This window comes from Chrysochloris asiatica, unplaced genomic scaffold (assembly GCF_000296735.1).
Source record: "Chrysochloris asiatica unplaced genomic scaffold, ChrAsi1.0 scaffold00036, whole genome shotgun sequence".
NCBI lineage: Eukaryota > Metazoa > Chordata > Mammalia > Afrosoricida > Chrysochloridae > Chrysochloris > Chrysochloris asiatica.
In genome coordinates this window covers 24124826-24145040 of record NW_006408554.1, presented here as the reverse complement: position 1 = coordinate 24145040, position 20215 = coordinate 24124826, and the positions used below count along the sequence as shown (strand labels likewise).

At 36.5% G+C, this 20215-nt stretch overlaps 1 protein-coding gene across 1 annotated transcript in view; it reads right to left on the bottom strand.

Moving 5' to 3' along the window:
• The window catches only part of SNTG1 (syntrophin, gamma 1), a 461475-nt gene that overhangs the window by 139610 nt on the left and 301650 nt on the right, over positions 1-20215 (bottom strand). The window contains exon 11 of the mRNA XM_006860086.1: positions 8538-8654. Coding sequence (XP_006860148.1) covers positions 8538-8654 — 117 coding nt within the window. The remainder of the gene's footprint in view (positions 1-8537; positions 8655-20215) is intronic.

The following is a 20215-nucleotide window of genomic DNA, read 5'->3' as shown; positions in this document are numbered from 1 at the left end:
AGATAACAACCAAAGATTGACATACATGGCAGCACCTCCTAGAACTAAATTGACAGAAGGAAGAGTTGAGAACAGAACAAAACTATAGGAAAAAACTCAGAGAATGTGGGAAGTCAGTCTATGATCAAAACAATTACAATATAAAAGAAGGTAAACATGTAGGAACAAATTTCCAGATGGTAAGAAGGTCAGGTAGATTACAGGATAAAACAGACTGCACTAAATGGATGGAAAAGTTAATGGACTATAACTTAACTTCAAAGAAAATTAACACTTCACAACATACCAAGAAAATGAAAATCCAAGAAGAACATGGAAACATTAAAACTATGAGTAAACTCACAAGAAAGAACACAAAAAACATGAACTCAGGAAAGGAAGACACAGAGAACAAAGAAAGCAGCAACACCACAAAAAACACACAAAAACATAATGGCAGCAATTCATCCATACCTACTGATAATTACACTGAATCAGGCAGTGAACCTTAAGGTCAGCATTTCGAAACTACCAGCTGTTCTGCGGGAGAAAGATGAGGCTTTCTGCTCTCATAAAGATTTACAGCTTTGGAAACTTACACAGGGTTGCTATGAGTCAAAACTGACTCAAGGGCCATAACCACAACCAACCATCAATAATTACACTGAATGTAAACAGATTAAATACACCAGTTAAGAGATGGAGGGTGGCAGAATGGATAAAAAAAAAAAAACAAGATGCTGTCTGCAACAGACACATTTCACACACAGAGACAAAAACTAAGTATAAGTCAAAGGGTGGAAAAAAATATACCAAGCTAATTGCAATAAAAAAATAATAGGAGTGGTAGTACTAATCTCTGATAAAAATAAACTTTAAGGCAAAAACCAGCATAATAGATAAAGATGGACATTATCTCATGACTAAAGGGAAAATTGAGCAAGATGAAATAACCATAATAAATATCTATACTCCCAATGAAAGATCTCCAAAATATGTAAAGCAAACTCTAATAGTTTTGAAGAAAGAAATAGATGAATCTCCAATAATAGTGGATGATTTTAATACACCATTTTAAAAAAATGGATAGAACAACCAGAAAGAAATGACAAAGACACAGAAGAACAAAACAACACAATCAGCCAACTGGACCTCATAGATGTGTACAGAGGATTCAATCCAACAACAGCACAATAAACATTCTTTTCCAGTGCACATGGAACATTCTCCAGAATAGACCATGTCTTAGGACATAAAACAAATCGCCATGAATTTACAAATATCAAAATACTACAAAGCATTTTCTCAGACCACAATGATATCAAATTAGAAATCAACAATAGGGAAAAAATGGAAATAAAGTCAAATACATGGAAACTTAAAAACACCCTGCTGAAAAATGACTGGGTAGTAGAAGAAATTAAACGTAAACTCACATAGTTCCTAGACACATGAGAATGAAAACACAATATTCCAAAATCTTTGGGACACAGCAAAAACATTACTAAGAGGACAATTTATTGCAATAAATGCACACATCCCAAAAGAAGAAAGAACCAAAATTAACATATTAACATAGCATTAACAATTAGAAACAGACCAACAGAAGGAACCTATAGCCACCAAAATAAAAATGAATAATAAAGATTAGCACAGAAATAAATGAGATAGAAAACAGAAAAACTATAGAAAGAATCAACAGGACAAGAAGCTAGTTCTTTGAAAGGATTAACAAAATTGACAGACCACCTTTTACCATAATAGTAACAAATTAATGAAAGGACTTACAGCCTCCTTGAAGACTGCTTTGACTGCTATTTTTGTAAGTCATATTTGACAATGAGTGCTGTCTTAATTGAATTAAGGCACCTAAATCCTGATGTGGCACTGTGAGTGAATATGCTGGATTGCAAAGTCATTTGAACTTCAAAGTTGGCGTTTCAAGCTCTCCTTGCAAACTCTACACAGGGTTGTTATGGGTCAGAACTGACTGGACAACACTTAACAACAACTACAATAAGGCTGATGGGACCCCATGGTGGTAAAGGCCAAGTGGTACTTACTCCTCAAAGACAAGGTGAGCATGGTTGCCATAATGGACAGCAGTAATCAGAATAATCTGACTCACAGGGATTCATGGTGTTGGCTAGTTAGGCAGGGTGCCTGTAGGAGTGAACTGGATGGGAAACCTACTAAGTATTTACTTGATTTATACAAGCTGAATAAATCTAGGTCGAGTGAACAGTTGTCTAACTTGAATCTCCAGAAAAAATAGTCACAACCTCTCAATCAATTCCTAATCATTAGTCAGTTACAGAACAGCAACCCAATGAATGAAGGGGAGACTAGGTCCCCTTGAGGAAGGACCCCATTACACTGGCAAAATTTTATACTGCTAGACTTTTTCCAAGTCTTCCATAAATGTATCTACCATCTTTTACAAGAATGACTTTTCATTGAGGAAAAGGAAATAATCAGACTTTGGGGTGGGTTACTGGTCACTGACTCTAAATTTAAATAAATTTCAAGAGGCCCAAATAGTCACTGTGACTCACCAGAGTGGGAATATACGGAGGTCAAATTACTAATGGAGTTTTAGCTCAGTTCTGTCTCACAGTGGGTGCAAAGGATCCTTTAACTCATTCTACAGTGATTTCCTCAGTAATAGATTGCAGAATCAGAACAGACATATTCAACAACCAGCAGAATCCCTATAGGGGATCACTGAAATATGGAATAAGACCCATTATGGTTAAAAAAAAAAAAAAAAGTCAAGTGGAAGCCATTAGAACTGCCTCTACTAAGAAAAGTAGTAAATCAAACACAATACCACATTCCTGGATGGATTACAATGAACAGTGCCACCATCAAAGACTTGAAGGATGTAGGAGTGGTGATTTCCACCACATCCCCACTTAACTTGACTATTTGTCCTGTGCAAAAACAGATAGGTCTTGGAGAACTACAGTGAATTAACATAAATTAAATCAGGAGGTGACTCCAAATGCAACTACTATTCCAGATTTGGCTTCCTTATGTGAGCTAATTGATACATCTCCTGGAACCTGGTATACAGCTATTGATGTAGCCAATGTCTTTTTGTCAATTGTGCATTTGAAGCATCACCAGAAGCAGTCTGTCTTCAGCTGGGAAGGCCAACAATACACCTATACCATCCTACCTCAGAGGTATATTTACTCTCTAGCACTATGTCATAATTTAGTCCGCAGGGCCTTTATCTCCTTTCTGTTCCACAAGATATCACACTGGTTCATTAATTACATTGATAACAACATACTGATTATACCTAGTAGGAAAAAGTATGAATGACTATAGATAAAATTTTTGGTAAAGCATCTGCATACTATAAGGTAGGAAATTAAACCTGACAAAAAATAATGTGCCTTTTACATCTGTGAAATTGCTAGGGGCACAGTTATGTAAATCATGTTGAGATATTCCTACTTAAGTGAAGGATGAGTTATTGCATCTGTTCCCTCCTCCATGGAGGCAAAATGCCTGAAGGACCTCTTTGGATTTTGGAGGCAACATATCCCTCATTTGGGTGTTATTCAGATCTATTTATCAAGTGACTTGAAAAGCTGCTAATTTTGAGTGGGCCCAGAACAAGAGAAAATTCTGTAACAGGTTCAGGCTTCCATGCAAGCAACTCTATCACTTGGGCCATATGATACAGCGTATCCAATGGTGCTTGAAGTACTATTGCCAGATAGAGACGTAATTTGGGGCCTTTGGCAGGCCCTTACTGGTGTAGACCCTTTACATTTTAGAGCAAAGTCATGCCATCCTCTGCAGATAACTACTCTCCTTTTGGGAAATAGCTTCTGATTTATTGTTTAATCCCTAACAATGGGCCATCAAGTCACCAGAACTGCCCATGATGAACTGGGTGTTTTCTGACCCAAAGATTAACAAAGTTAGAAACACAAAGTAGCATGCCATCATTAAATGGTAATGGTATATATGAGATTGGGCTCAAGCAGGACCTGAAGGCATAATAAGCTGTAAATGGCCCAAATGTTCATGGCCTCCAATCCTGTCACATTACCTTCCCTCTCTCAGTATACACTTATGGTCTCATGGAAACTTCCACATGATCAGTTAACTGAAGAAAAGAAAGTTGGTGCTTGGTTTACAGATAGTTCTACAGTATAGGTCTAAAGGCACTACTCAAAAGTGGACAACAGCAGCAAAACAACCCCTTTCTGGGAAACCCATGAAGGATAATGGTGAAGGAATATACTCCCAATAGGCAGAACCTTGAGCAGTGTATCTGGTTGTTCATTTTGCTTGGGAGGAAAAGTAGCCAGATGTATGACTACATACTGATTCATGGGTTGCAGCCAATGGTTTGACTGAATCGTCAGGGACTTGGAAGAAACATACCTGGAAAATTGGTGACAAGAAGGTGTATGGAAGAGGTATGTGGATAGACTTATCTGAATAGACTAAAAAAGTGAATATATTTGTGTCTCATGTGAATGCTCACTGAAGGATTTCCTCAGCAGAGGAAGATTTTTACAATCAAGTGGCTAGGAAGATGCATTCTGTGGAAATTAATCATCCTCTTTATTTAGCCACCCTGGTTATTGCCCAATGGACTCATGAGCAAAATGGCCATGGAGGTAGAGATGGTGGGCTTCCATGCATAAACTTCATGAACTTCCACTCATCAAGAATTACCTGACTACAGCCTTGCTGAGTGGAAGGGTAGAATCCAGTCTGCCAGCAGTAGTAACTGAGTCTGGACCATAGACTCAACATAGGACCACTGCTCAAGGTACATCAGCCAGCAACCTAGTGGCAAGTTTAATACATTGGACCACTTCCACTATGGAATGCCAAGTTGACAAGCAGTGAACTGTGATACTTAAGGTTTTGTGACAACTTGACTGGGTCAAGATTCTGACAGTTTTTGGTACTTAAAACATAGTAATCAATCCCTCATGATGAGATCTAGCATAATGTAATCAACTCTATGATGAGCTCTGCTTTGAGCAGCCAATCAACTAAATGGAAGTTTCTTACTCTTGATAGGAATTTGCTGTCATTGCATGCAATACTTCTGCCAAAACTACCGTTCATGCATTTATAGAATGTCTTATCCACTGTCATGGTATCCCACACAGCATTGCAATAGATCAAGGGATTCACTTCACAGTATATGAAGTGTGGCAATGGGCCCATGCTCATGGAATTCACTGGTCTAACCATATTCTTCATCATCCTGAATCAGTTGGCTTGATAGAACTGTGGAATAATCCTCAAAAACATAATTATGGCACCAGTTAAGTGGAAGAACCTTGCAGTGTTCTCCAGGAGGTTGTATTTGTTCTAAACCAGCATCCAATATATAGTGCTATTTCTTCAATAGCCAACATTCAAGGGTCCAGGAACCTAGAGGTGGAAATGGGAATGATACCTCTCACTGTTTTTCCTAGTGACCCAATTGCAAACTTTTGCTTCCTGTCCCAGCAACCCTAAACTCTTCAGGTCTGAATGTTTTAGTCCCAAAGGAAGGCATACTCCCACTTGGAATAACAACACTGATTACATTGAACTGGAAGATAAATATGCCCCTTGGTCACTTTGGGCCCCTTATGACTCTGGATCCACAGGAAAAAAAGGAATCTGGGTAGAATCCAGGATGTCCCTGAAGACTTCTCTTATACTACCATGCTTATGATAAAAGTCAGTGATAAACTACAACTTAGGTGCTTGCTGAAAGCAAAGGGAATATTGAATGTGTGGTGGAAGAAAGTAGTTCTAAATACAAGCTATATCCATGTGACCAGTTGCAAAAATGAGGACTGTAATTGTGTAAGTAGTTTTTCCTTGTATGTGTACATTAAGTGTCTATGGTTTGTTCAATTATAAAATACATTTGTAAATATATTGTAAATATATAAAATACATTTTCTGTTGTACATGTGTTAGTTGTATCATGTTAGTACCAAGCATGAATTTATAATTGTCTCTATTTAGAAATTATACATAGTTTAAAGAGATCTGTACAATGCCAAGTTGACAAGCAGTGAACTGTGATACTTAAAAGTTTGTGACAACTTGACTGGGTCAAGATTCTGAGAGTTTTGGTACTTAAAATATAATCCCTCATGATGAGATCTAGCATAATATAATCAACTCTACGATGAGCTCTGCTTTGAGCAGCCAGTCAACTAAATGGAAGTTTCTTTGGGGGTGTGGCTTAATTCCAATATATAGAACACTGGGGCAAAGCTTGCTTGCAATCTCTTAGGTCTGGATCGTTTATCTGTCTCACCAACCTGCCTGCCTGCTGCCTGACCTGTCAATCTTGGTTCATTTGACCCACACACATGGAATTTGTTTAACTCTACAACAGTGTGATTCACTTCCCCTGACCCTGGCCATGGTATTTTAAATAACCTTATGTGCACATGAAAATTGGATATTGAATAAAGAAGATCACAGAAGAATTAATGCATTTGAGTTATTAATGCAAAGAGACTATTAAAAGTCCCATGGACTACCAAAATAACAAAATCAATCTGTGATGGAAGTATAGTCAAGATGCTCCTTGGAAGCCAGGATGGCCAGACTTAGTCTCTCATACTATCAGGATGGACCAGGTCCTGAAGAAGGATATCATGTTTGGTAAAGTGGAGTGTCACAGAAAAACAGGAAGAACCCCCCAATAAGATGAATTGGCACAGTGGCAGCAGCAGGCTCATGTGCAGAAAGAATATTGAGGTGGGCAATAGATCCAGGCAGTGTTTCGTTGTGTTGTGCACAGGGTCACTATGAGTCGGTACCAACTCGATGACACTTAACAACAACATACATATTTAAGTTTCACTGGTTTTGTTCTCTAGAGAACCCAGCCTAAGGTAGTCCCTCAATTGTAAAATTATTCAACAAAATGCCCATGGATAATATTTTGATTTTCTCTTTTCTAAGACATATCACTGTTTAAAGTTTTTTATTCAACAAATATCTTTAATTATATACTCAATGTATCTTGTTATTTTAAATAATGTGTATATTTTCTACGTGGAGTCCTGGTGTAGTGCTGTAGGATAAAGTACTGGGCCAAGGTTAATTTGAATTGCAAGATCAGCATTTCAAATGCACCAGTTACTCCTCAGAAACCCTATACAGGGTTGCTATGAGTTGGAACCGACTCACAGGTATTACTTTTCTTGACTTACTACCACATACACGCAGAAAAGAGCATTAGATTTGTTAAAAACAACAACACATAATTTATATTAAGAATTTGTTCCATAATGATATTATGAAAGAATCAATAGTCATTTCACTCATTTATGTTTGGAAATGCATCTGAGTGTCTTGTTCTAATACATTATTCACAGCTAGAATAGATTAAATATTAAACCTTTTCTCCTGTGAACTTTTTGTAGACATAGACATTCAAAACAGCAATAAGCTAGACTTGATCATTCCTAGACCCTGTATGATGATATCTGCAAGTGAAAGAGATCTGGCAATTTATATTGATATTAAATAAATCCTTTTGAGAATATACTATTATGTAAAGTACATACTTTCAAAAGTAAGATATTATGTATATCAGTGTACATGTAGTGCAAGAGCAATTGTTAGAATATATGCTTAAAGAGATCATTAAAATGCTATTGATTTAAATTAGACAGATATGTGAAACAGAGATAAACATATTTTAACTGTCACAATGATAAACACAAGGATATAGTTCTGGTTTGGCCAAAGGAAAATTATATAATCTAGACTTTTAACAGAAAGATGGCTTAGTTGGGATAGACTCAACACTAATGCAGGATACACTGCTACCATTTTGATATTAACTTGCTAATAATAAATTGAATATAAGGTATAAAGTTTACTGCCAGTAATTAAATGTGCTGAATAAATCCAAATGACTTCAAATTTCCTTTGAGGCGAGAGAATGATAAACTTATCTAAAGAGAATCTTCTTTTAGTGTTTTAATATACCCATTCCCCTAATATTTATTAAATTATTGACAGAACAACTTATTAATAATATAAATTGAAACATATCTATAAATATTTCTTAAAATATCCTTTCCATAATCTGCATGGGACTTTTAAGAATATTATAATAGGGCCCATTATTTTTCAGATCTAAACAGAAAGGAGCTCTAGTAGCATAGTGGTTATGAGTTGGGCTGCTAACCTGAATATCAGGTAGTTTGAAACTACCAGTGGTTCCTCAGGAGAAAGATGAGGCTTTCTGCTCCCATAAAGATTTACAGCCTCAGGAACCCTATACAGGGTCGCTATGAGTTGGAATCGACTCCATGGCACACCACCACCACCACCATCTAAACACAAATGTATTCATAGAATTTTCAAGAGTGACAAAGGAAATGCTTAAGTTCAGATGATATTTTTAGAAACATTTTTATTAACTCCCATTTTCTCCCTGTATCTGATGTTCAAAATTCATTGTTAATATGCAATTAATTATTGTTAAGTGACTGTCAAGGTATTATGTCAACACAAGATAATAAGTAAGGTAGGATAGACTTGCTTACTGGAGGTGCCAAAAACTTGTAAAGACTTGCACCCCTCAGGGCGAGAAATGTTGGCGAATATATCCTGTCTTGAAGAGGATCCTGCTCCCGAGCTTCACACCATCCCATGTAGACTATCTACAAGGAAATTGAAAATCATTGCTTGTCAAAACATACTCATTTTTGATGTCTTATGTGCACTATGCATAGCACATTGTATTTTAAAAACATATTAAGTTAATTAAAGCAAAAAAGCACAGTAAACCATATTTGCCTTCAATAAGTAAATAAGAATTTCTCATCAGAGACGATATTATGACTCATGAGTAATTTCCAAGTATTTGTTTATTTATGTGATCCAGTCTGATATAAATTCCTCATTCTAACAGTCCCTAATAATCCTTTGTTAGAATTTCTTTGTAAAAATTAAAAAAAAAAAAAAATTGTAAATAATCCGCTAACTTATTCTGCCAGTTTTCTGATACTGACATTTTATTATATTAGAATGTGTTTCCAGGAGAGAATCTCTCAGTAGATAAAAGATATCCATCAAAAATTAGTGTCTTGTGTGATTACAATACAATATGGCATACCACACCTGCTTGTGACTTGCAAAGTAGGATTTTAGCCCTCTCCTTTTAGAAACTAATCTGAGATACATATAGATAATGCTTGATTTATTCATATATAAATCAGCAGTGACACCAACACTTTTTGCTTGAAACTTTTAAAAAGTTTTCCAAATAAAATATGAGATAAATTGATCCTTTATTGCTACAATTTCTTTCTTTCTTTTTTTTTTTTAGGCTCAAACACAAGCATTCATCACAAGATCACTAAATTCCTTGCAAAGTAGTCATGGAGCATTTATGTTAATAACTATCCAAGTCTACGTGGTAAAAGTATATGGAAGGATTATGCACTATTGCATGCTATTTACTTTGGTTTTATAGCTAGCAGAGTGTTCTTTTATATCCTAGACTCGTTTTTTTATTATGCCTCAACCAGTAGGATATAAAAAGGAATGGTGCAACAGAGATGTGACTGGAATTTTTTCCTGCGCCATTAAAACGATACACCCAACATAGCCCCAATTTTTAGAAAATGAGGATTATATAAATCAGACATAAACCCAACCTACTGCCTTAATCCAAACCCAACCAATCACAGACTAGATTAGCCAAGCATCCCATTAATTTGTAATGATAAATATATAATTATAACAGTATGTCAATTATTAACGAGCAGTTTTACAACATAACTGTGATAGTACTAGTAAGAATGCAAGTGACATTAGCAGAACTTGAAATAGGATGTCAGATCTCAGATCCTATGTTTCCTACTATATTGCATTGCCTCTTAAAAATAATTGAAATTATCCACTAATCTCTATGTCACTTTAAATCTTACCACAAAATTATGAGATATAAAGATCCTGTTTTTTGTCATTGTTGTTTGAGTTTTTATTGTGAACTGAGTAATAGTTTACATGGGAAAACATCAGTTTTACATTCATCGTTTCATTGCAATGATTACAATCTCCTCTGTGTATCATCATTAAACAGTAATTGCTTCTATTCCCTCTATTTTTTCTGGGGGATGTACACAAAAACACTTGAGAAATATATAATCATTTAAAGGCACATTTTGCAAGCCTGCCTCCTGGCCACCAGCTCACAGCCTTTCTCTTTTCATGAGTATAGAATCTTCTTCTGCTCTATTTCTCCATGTCCTCATCTCTGCCGCCATCTTTGGTGTCACTGCTTCTCTGGATAGGGTCCCACATTCCGCTCATGCTCTTCACCCTTGATGATCCAAGGGTCCTCTATTCCAGGAATGTAAGATTAACTACTCCTCCCCTTTTTGTTACAGAACTTCTGATTTTAGAGTTGTGGCATTTGCAACTAGCCATGATAAAAATTATTCACTATAGAATCACAATAATCTTATCCCCATCTCTTTTCACTAGACACATCTAGACAAGAAGAAAACTATTCAGTGGGAATTCTACCTTTCCCCCACACATTCTGAAACTAAACTCCCTCCTGAAAATCTATAAGCCAATCATTTTATGTCTTTGTAGCCCCCCATTTTAGGTAGCCAGTGTCTAAGTTGCCCATCCCTATCAACCCTTTATACAGAGGGGTTAGGATTGATAATTGATGTGAAAACTCCTTCCCTCTCTGTTGGTATTTTGAGCATCCATAAGTATAGGTCAAGTTCATCAAATTGTAGCAATTTACACTTGTTTCCTTTAACAAAAAACAATTTTTATCTTCTTTTAGTGGAGTTGTGATCATCAAGCCATAGAGGCTAGGTCAAATGGGTACTTTCTACAACTTTGGGCATTCTTGTGCATCTCCCTTCACTTCACATCAACTGGATGCTTCACTTTCAGCTCTAACCCTCGGTGGCTATATCTTTGTCCATGGACTCACGAGTCCCCAGCTCTCACCACACTTGGAACAATCAGCCTCTTCTCTCTCTTATCTCCATGTCGACAGGTGTCAATGGAATGTGGTAGAACTCAGCCTATATCTTCATTGTGGACTTTCCCCCTCTTCCACTCACCAATAGACCAATGTGGTCACCAGAAATCTTACATGCCTGTTCATCTGTTCCCTTTGAATTTCAGTCTTGGAAGGGGGGGATTGACCTGAAAGGACTTGATTGCTTTTCTTGATGGCTTCCTGGCAAACAACTTGCATGTTCTTGTAATAGCCAATCAGACTGCCATTTTTGTTTTGGATTTTTCCTGTTGGTCTTTCTTTCAAGAAGTATAAAGATCCTGTTTTAACAAATTAAGTAAATCTGATTTAAATAAATAAATTAGTTTACAAAATAAATCAAACATGATATATATTACAATTAGGGATTGAATCAAGGCCTCTTACTTTTTTAATATTGGTTTTATTTTTGTATCACCTGGAAATGGCTTGCCTGCTTTCAGAGGCATGTGGACTTGCTCTGAACTATGCTACACAAATACTGAACAGACAACAGCAGTCACATTTCTAGTCTTTATGACCTCCACTAGGAGACAGGTGGTGATTGCCTGAGAACACACCAACATACAATCATTAGTTAAGTAAAAATATGACAACATAATATTTTAGAGAAAACAATAAAATTCAGTTTATCTAAAGTACCAAGACACTGTCTTAAACAAGTGACCAAATTACAGATTCAGAAAATATAACAACAGAAATGATATCAGAATGAGCTGATAAGGATTTAAAGAATGCTATTTAGTCAACTTCAAAGAATTGAAAGAATTATCATGAAAACTTCAGATGAAGGAAAACATAGACAAAAATATAGAAGAATTCAGGAAACAAAATGGCAAAATATATGAAAAATGGGAACCATAAGAAAGATCAGAAAGCCAGAAGATTAGAAATAAGACTTTAGAAACAGATAATATACTGAAAAGACAAAGACGTGGAGTTGAATCTATAAAAGGCCAAATTAATGAGCTTGAAGAAAATTCTCTCAATCTTTATCTGTTAGAAGAACAATCAGAAAAAAGAAGACCAAATCCAAAGAAAGCCCATGATTTATGTAGGAAATTATCAAGAGGAGTCCTGGTGTAGCATTGAAGGTTAATGCACTGGACTGCAAAGTTGTTTGAACCACAAGGCCATCAGTTCAAGCTTACCAGTTCTCCTTGGAAATCCTATCCAGGGTCGCCATGGTTTGGAACCAACTCAGCAGCACATAAGAAAAAAAAAAAAATTCAAGAGAAATAACTTACATGTGATTGGAATTCTAGAACAAGAAGAGAAAAACAATCTTATAGAGAATATTGTCCAGGGGTTGCTGGAATAAAATTTCCCTAATATTATGAAAGATGAGAAGATAGCCATTCAAGAATCTGAACAAACTCCAAACAAGATAGACACCAATGAGAAGCACCAAGACATATTACAATCAAACTATTCAAAATCAACAACAAGGAAATAATCCTGAGAGAAGCTCAGGGAAAACAGAATTACCTACAAAGAATTATTAAGACCAATTTCTGATTTCTCAGCAGAAACTATGCAGGCAAGAAGACAATGGAATGACATGTATCAAACTCCAAGAGAGAAAAAAAGTTGCTTACCAAGAATCATATATCTAGCAAAACTGGTCATCAAATATGATGGCAAAATAAGACCATTTCAAGTAAACATAAATTAAAATAATTTGTAAAAATTAGACAAACCTTACAAAAATTACTAAAGAGAGTTCTTTTGCCATAGAGTCAACAACAGACAATAACCTGAGACTAGCAGTGTTATCTAATGCCTCTTCTAGCCATAGTATGTAACTTTCACCAAACAACATTTATACCCTGCTGGGTCTAGGTGGTGGTGTGCCATGCAGTTGATTTCGACTCATGGTGATCCTGTACAGGGTTTCTGAGGCTATAAATCTTAATTATAGCAGAAAGATTCATCTTTTTTCCACAAAACAGTGGTAGTTTTGAACTGCTGACCTCAAGGTTAGCAGCCCAACTTGGAACCATTATGCTAGCTCCTTCTAGGTAAGAGAAGGTAGGAGAATATACTGATAGGATGACATCATTCAATTGTTAAAAATGTATATATACCTAGGGACTTTATCATCATTCTTTAGAAAACTGCCAAAAAAAGAACATATTAAATGTGGACAGAAGGCAGAAAAATAAACATTAATTGTAGATAAGTGCAATTTTACTGATAATGACTTCTCAGTAGAAACAACAAAAGTCATAATAATATGGAATATTAAAGGAGCTCTGATAGCGTAGTGGTTACGAATTGGGCTGCGAACCTTAAGGTCAGCGGTTCAAAACTACCAGTCGCTCCGTGAGAGAAAGATGAGGCTTTCTACTCCCGTAAAGATTTGCACCCTTGGAAACCTTGTACAGGGTTGCTATGGGTCAGAACCGACTCGACGGCACTTAACAACAACAACAACAACATTAAATTGAATATGTAGAAATAAAATCATAACCAAATTAGAATTACTACTCAATAGCCCTTAATAACAACAACACTAAAAGTACCTTTTAAGATGGTTTAATATAGACATTTATAATACACAGGCTTACAGAAACTATTAAAATAAGAGCCAAATAATAAGGCATAAGAATTCTGAACTAAATAATTAACAAAATTTACTTAATTGACATAATGGAGTCCTGGTGTGGTTCTGTAGGATAAGCACTGAACTGCTAATAGTTTCAAATGTTTCAAGCTCACTAGCCATTCCTTGGAAACCTTACAAAGGGTTGATATGTGTTGGTACTGACTGGACAACACTTAAAAACAATACAATTGATGTAATGGAAATTGGATCTAACAAAAACTTAGTACATATTCTTCTAAAGTGCATTGGACCCATTCTAAGAAAGAAATATATATTTAGGGATAAAATATGTCTTGATAATTTCTGTCAAAGAGCATGCTATATTCTCTTACTGTTGCTGTCACTGAGTTGGTTCTGACTAATAGTGACCCTAAATAGGGTTTCTGAGGAGTGACTGGTCGGTTTGAACTGCTGACTTTGTGGTTAGCAGTCCAACACCAACCAGGACTACCTATTATGTCCTAGGTAGAAATAAATGAAAAAGCAATATTTAAAAGATAGCATATCCAGATATTTTAGAAATTAAGCAGCATAGTTTCATAGCTCAAATAAGAGATTACAAGGAAGTTGGAATATGTTTTGAACCAGAAGATAATGAAAATATGACATATCAAACCATAGAAATTCATAAAAAAATATTTTTGAAATGAAACATATAGCCTTATATGCTGGTGTTTTAAAATTCTGAAATTCTATGATGTTGCAATCCAGATCAATGGATTCAAAGGAAAAAGAGTAGACAATGAATAAATGAATGATAAAACATACAGAAAACAAAAGGATTAAAAAAGAAGTATGAAAGACTTGACTTGGCTGTTGTTGTTGTTAAGTACCTTTGACTTGGTCTTAGACATTAATAAGAATATAAAAAGCTTTCAAGAAATGTAAAATAACATCATCAACAACAAATGGTATTATATACTCACAGCAAGAAAAGACAAAAATTACTAATCACCATATCAGAAACTGTTGTTGTCTATAAGTGCTGTTGAGTCAGTTTCGACTCACAGCAACCTGCTTAAGGTTTCTGAAGAGCAATTATTGGGTTTGGATTACCAATTTTTGTGATTAGTAGTCCAATGCTTATCCTACAGCACAAACCAGGGCTCCATCAGACCCTGTAAACATTAAAATAATGTTACAATAATATTGTAAAAAAACCTTTTGCATATTAATTTTTTATTTTGATGAAATACATCAAAAAGATAAAAAGTGTTACAGGAAGAATTTTTAAAATAAGTTTTCATGTAACTATTAAAGCAATTTAATGTGTTATTCGAATATTTCAACAAAGAAAATTTGAAGTTGGTGATTCACCTACCAGTTTTATTAAAAGTTTAAGAGTAATGCATATACTTTATAATGTTTTCTGTAAGATAGAATGAGTGGACTGAATTATCTGTCTTAATTAATTTTATGGATTACATTATTGTTGTTGTTATGAAGTGCCATCTGAGTTGGTTCCAACTCATAGCAACCCTTTATAAGGGTTCCAAAGAACAGGTAGTAGGTTTAAACTGCCAACCTGTAGTTCACAATCCAGAGCTGATTCTACTGTGCCACACCAGGAGTCTATAGGGTTGCATTATTCTTATTTAAACATAAACTTAACAGTAAGCTCAACAAGGGTGCTTATAAATAAAAAGGAAATTTACATTTCAATTGCTCTTTAATGATATTTAAAAGCAGAAATCATATAATAATTGTAAAAACTGTAAAAACAATTGGTTGACATATTAATCATAAGAAATCTTAATATAAAGAAATACAGAAAATTTATTATTCTAAATAAGGATATTTATATAAAAATATTAATGTAGGATAAGCACTGGATTACTAACCCCAAGGTTGGCAGTTCAAACACACCAGCCATTCCTTGGAAATCCTATATAGGGTTGTTATGAGTCAGAACCGACTCGGCAGCACTTAACAACAACAATAATGATGATAAAATATTGAAAAATTTGCTGAGATCTTTAAGAAAATGTAACAAACATAAATTTAGATTTGCCCAACATCAATGCAGAATCCTGGTGTTGTGCTGTGGGTTAATGTGCCAGACAGCAAAGCCATTTGAACTGCAAGGTCAACAGTTCAAGCTCACCAGCTGTTCCTTGGAAACTCTATACAGGGTTGCTATGGGTTGGAACCAACTCGATGACACTTAACACAGCAACATCAATGCACCAAAAGATTTCAATAATAGTTGTTAGTTTAGTTGTTTAGATCCATCAAGTTAATTCCAATTAATAGTGATAATGTATAGGGCAATAGGACATGTCAATACTCCAATGGCATTTGATAATATCCAACATCCATTCCTGATAAAAACACTCAACAAAGTAGGAATTGAAGAGAAATTCCTCAACATAATCAAGAGCATATATACAAAACCAACAGCCTATATTACTCTTTATGGAGAGAAACTGAAAGCCTTCCCTCTGTGAACAGAAACTAGACAAGGATGCCTTTTGTCACCACTTCTATTCAATATTGTGCTGGAAGTCTTAGCAAGAGCTATATGGCAATACAGGGAAATTGAAAACATCCAAATTGGCAAAGAGAAAGTAAAATTCTCTCTATTAGCAGATGATTGTTGTTGTTGTTAAGTGCCGTCGAGTCGGTTCCAACCCATAGCGACCCTGTACAGGGTTTCCGAGGGTGTAAATCCTTACGGGAGTAGAAAGCCTCATCTTTCTCCCGCGGAGCGGCTGGTAGTTTCGAACCGCTGACCTTAAGGTTTGCAGCCCGATTCGTAACCACTACGCTACCAGAGCTCCTTATTAGCAGATGATAGGGCCCTATATATAGAAAACCCCAACGACTCAGTAAAAAAGCTACTAAATCTCATCGGAGGATTCAGCATAGTGGCAGGGTATAAGATCAACATACAAAAATCAGCTGGATTCCTCTATAGTAACAACGACAGTGCTGAAAAGGACATTAGGAAAACAATACGATTTACAATAGGCACCCAAAGGATGAACTATCTAGGAATAAATGTAACCAGAGAAACAAAGGACATATACAAAAAAGACTTAACATTGTGAAAAAGTCAATCCTGCCCAAAGCAATTTGCACATATAATGCAATACCAGTCCAGACTCCAGTGACATTCTTCAAAGAGATGGACAAAATAATTACAAACTTTATATGGAAAGGAAAGAGATCCAAGATAAGCAAAGCACTTCTTAATCACTGCTTAAGAAGAACAAGGTGGGAAGCCTCTTACTCCCTGATTTCAAAATGTATTACATGGCTACAGCAATCAAAACAGCCTGGTACTGGTACAATGAAATATACACTGATCAATGGAACAGAATTGAAAATCCAGAAATTAACCCATCCATATACAGCCAAATGATTTTTGACAAAGTACCTATGTATATTGCCTGGACAGGAGATAGTTTCTTCAACAGATGGTGCTGGCACAACTGGAAAGCGATATGCAAAAGATTGAAACAAGACCTTTGCCGCAAGCCTTATACAAAAACCATCTCAGCCAACAGAATCCAGGAGTACATAAAAAAACAAAACAAAACATCATCATGACCAAGTGGGAATCATATTAGGGATCCAAGGATGGTTCAACATTAGAAAAACAAGCAACATAATCCACCATAAAATAATAAAAAGAAAAGAACCACATGATCATATTGATTGATGCAGAAAAGGCATTTGACAAAACCCAACATCCATTCCTTATTAAAACCCACAGAAAAGTAGGAATTGAAGGGAAATTCCTCAATATTATCAAAAGCAAATCCAACCACCTACATTACTCTCAATGGAGAGAAACTAAAAGCCTTCCCTCTGTGAACAGAAGCCAGAGAAGGATGCCTTTGTCACCACAAACTTTATATGTAATGGGAAGAGACCCAAGATAAGCAAAGCACTGCTTAAGAAGATAAGGTTAGAAACTTCTCACTCCCTGATTTACAAATTTATTACACGTCTACAATGGTTAAAACAGCTTGGTACGGGTAAAATGAAAGATACATTGCTCAAGGAATAGAATCGAGACTCCAGAAATTAACTCATCCACATACAGATAACTGATTTTTGACAACTTAACCAAAAGAGTGAAAAGGATACCCACAGAATGGGAAAAAAATCTTTTGCAACGACACATCAGACAAGGGACTAATTTCTAAAATATACAGGAAACTACAACACCTCTACAAGAAAAAGAAAAAAAACAATTAAAAAATGGTTACAGGACATGAACTGACACTTCACCAAAGAGGAGATCCAGGCAGCCAACAAACATGAAGAAATTCTGATGATCCATAGCCATTAGAGAGATGAAAATCAAAACAACAATGAGATATCATCTCATACCAACAATAACAGCAAAGATCAAAAAAGAAGAGGACAATTAATGTTGGCGAGGAGGTGGAGAGATTGGGACGCTCCTGTATTGCTGGTACGATTGTAAAAGGGTCCAACTACTCTGGAAAGCAATATGGTGCTTCCTCAGAAGGTTAGAAATAGAAATACCTTATAATCCAGCAATTCCTCTACTTGGTATTTACCCACAAGAAATACGAGTCATAACACGTGTAGATATATGCACACCAATGTACATAGTAGCACTATTTACAATAGCAAAAAGATGGAAACAGGTTAAGTGCCCATCAATTGAAGAATGGGTAAACTGTGGTACATACACACAATGGAATATTACACTACTTTGAAGAACAACAAGGAAGCTATAAGCCACCACATAACATGGATTAATCTTGAGGACATTATGTTGAGTGAAATTAGTCAGTCACAAAATGATAGGACCACTATCATAAAAGACTTAAAAAAAAGAACCCATACTAAAAGGGGGGAATATTCTTTGCTGGTTACCCGGAAGTAAGGGGTGGGCTAAGGGGAGGGAGGCGAAGGTGGACCACAGGATAGATTAGGGTAGGGAATAGACACAGGATAGGTTGGGTGTTGGGGTGGGGGGCAATACACAAGAAGGGGTTGGGAATGGAAGAACAAGGCGGATGGGAGAACAGTTAGGCAGGTTTGCATGGGGTAATTGGGACAGAAGGAAATAATGATGCATACACAACCCTTGAACAACAGGGCTCTGGGATACAGGGATTAAGGCACTGTTTTAATGGGTAAAAAGTGGGAAATAATGTTAGATGCCTGGCTGTCTTTTGAATCTTGGTTCCCCTTGCATACAATTGAAAAATAGACACTTGAGGTGAAGAGAAAGGAATAGCCAGATTTATCACCATAGAAAGCATATAAGTCCATCTTCTGCTTATAACTGATTGGAATACCTAAAATGGGGCTACAACTTGCCCAGTGAAGGAGGCTTCTGAATTCGGTGGAATTCTGAATCCCATCTAGAAAACTCTGAGGTGGGAAATCTCCAGTTGAAAGGACAAGCAGACTAGCCTGGATTGAACAGAAGATACTTCTTGAAAGAAAGACAGGAAAAATACAAAACAGTAATGGCAGTATGACTGACTATTGCAAGAACAAGCAAGATGCTTGCTCAGGAGACATCAAGGCAAGTGTCGGGTCCCCAGAGGGAAAACCCGCTTACAAGACTGAGACTCAATGGGAATACATGAGCAGACATGTGCTCTGACGGGTTATGAGATTAAGGGGAAATGAGGGAAAAACAGCAATGAAGCTGCAAGCTAATACCTACCACATTCAATAGATTCCTGTGAACATGGGTGGAGATGTGGTTAGCCAGCAGTATGGAAAGACCTGGGGACTTCTAGGCCCAGAGTCAGTGACACAGCCACAGAGGACTAGAGTGGAGAGTGAAGCGTCCAGCTGATAATAAGAGAGGGCATATGCACAAGAACACCCACACTTGCAGATAATACCCACTTGACCTGGCTTCAATGGCTGGATAATCAGAATTCAAGTAGAAGAAGAAAGAAGAGGCAAAAAAGTGAGATCTAATACAATTTGATGAACTTGACCTATACCTATGGATGTAGTAGATCAAAAGAGGGAAGAAATCTTTACAGCAAGGATCACTCCCCACCCCTCCATATTCAGAGTAGACAGGATGGGCAACTTGGACATTGGCTACCCAAAATGGGGGTGTTACAAAGGCAAGAAGTGACTGGCTTACAAGCTTTCAAGAGGGAGCCTAGATCCAGAGGGTGCAGAGGAAAATACAATCTCCACTGAGTAGTATCCAATATGCCTGGGCGGGGCTGATGAAAGGAGATGGGGATAGGATTCTTATTGTACAATAGTGAATAATTGCTATCAGGACTGGTTGTGAGTGTTAGAAATGTAAAGGTAGACATTTTGTAGCAAAAGGAGGGGAGTGGTTGACTTTGTATTCCAGGAGCAGAGGTCCCTAGGACCATAAAGGGAGAAGAGTGGAGTAAGGGACCCTATCCTGAGAAACAGTGACACCAGAGATGGAGGCAGAGATGATGACATAGAAAGATGGAGTTACTGGGGACTCTAGTCCCAGAGTGGGAGAGGGGCTGTGTGCTGATGACTGAGGGGCAGATTTGCGGGGTATATCCTTTGGTTGTTTGATGATGCCTGGATGGGACTGTAATCAAAGCAATGAAATGATATATGATAGGATGAATGTAAAG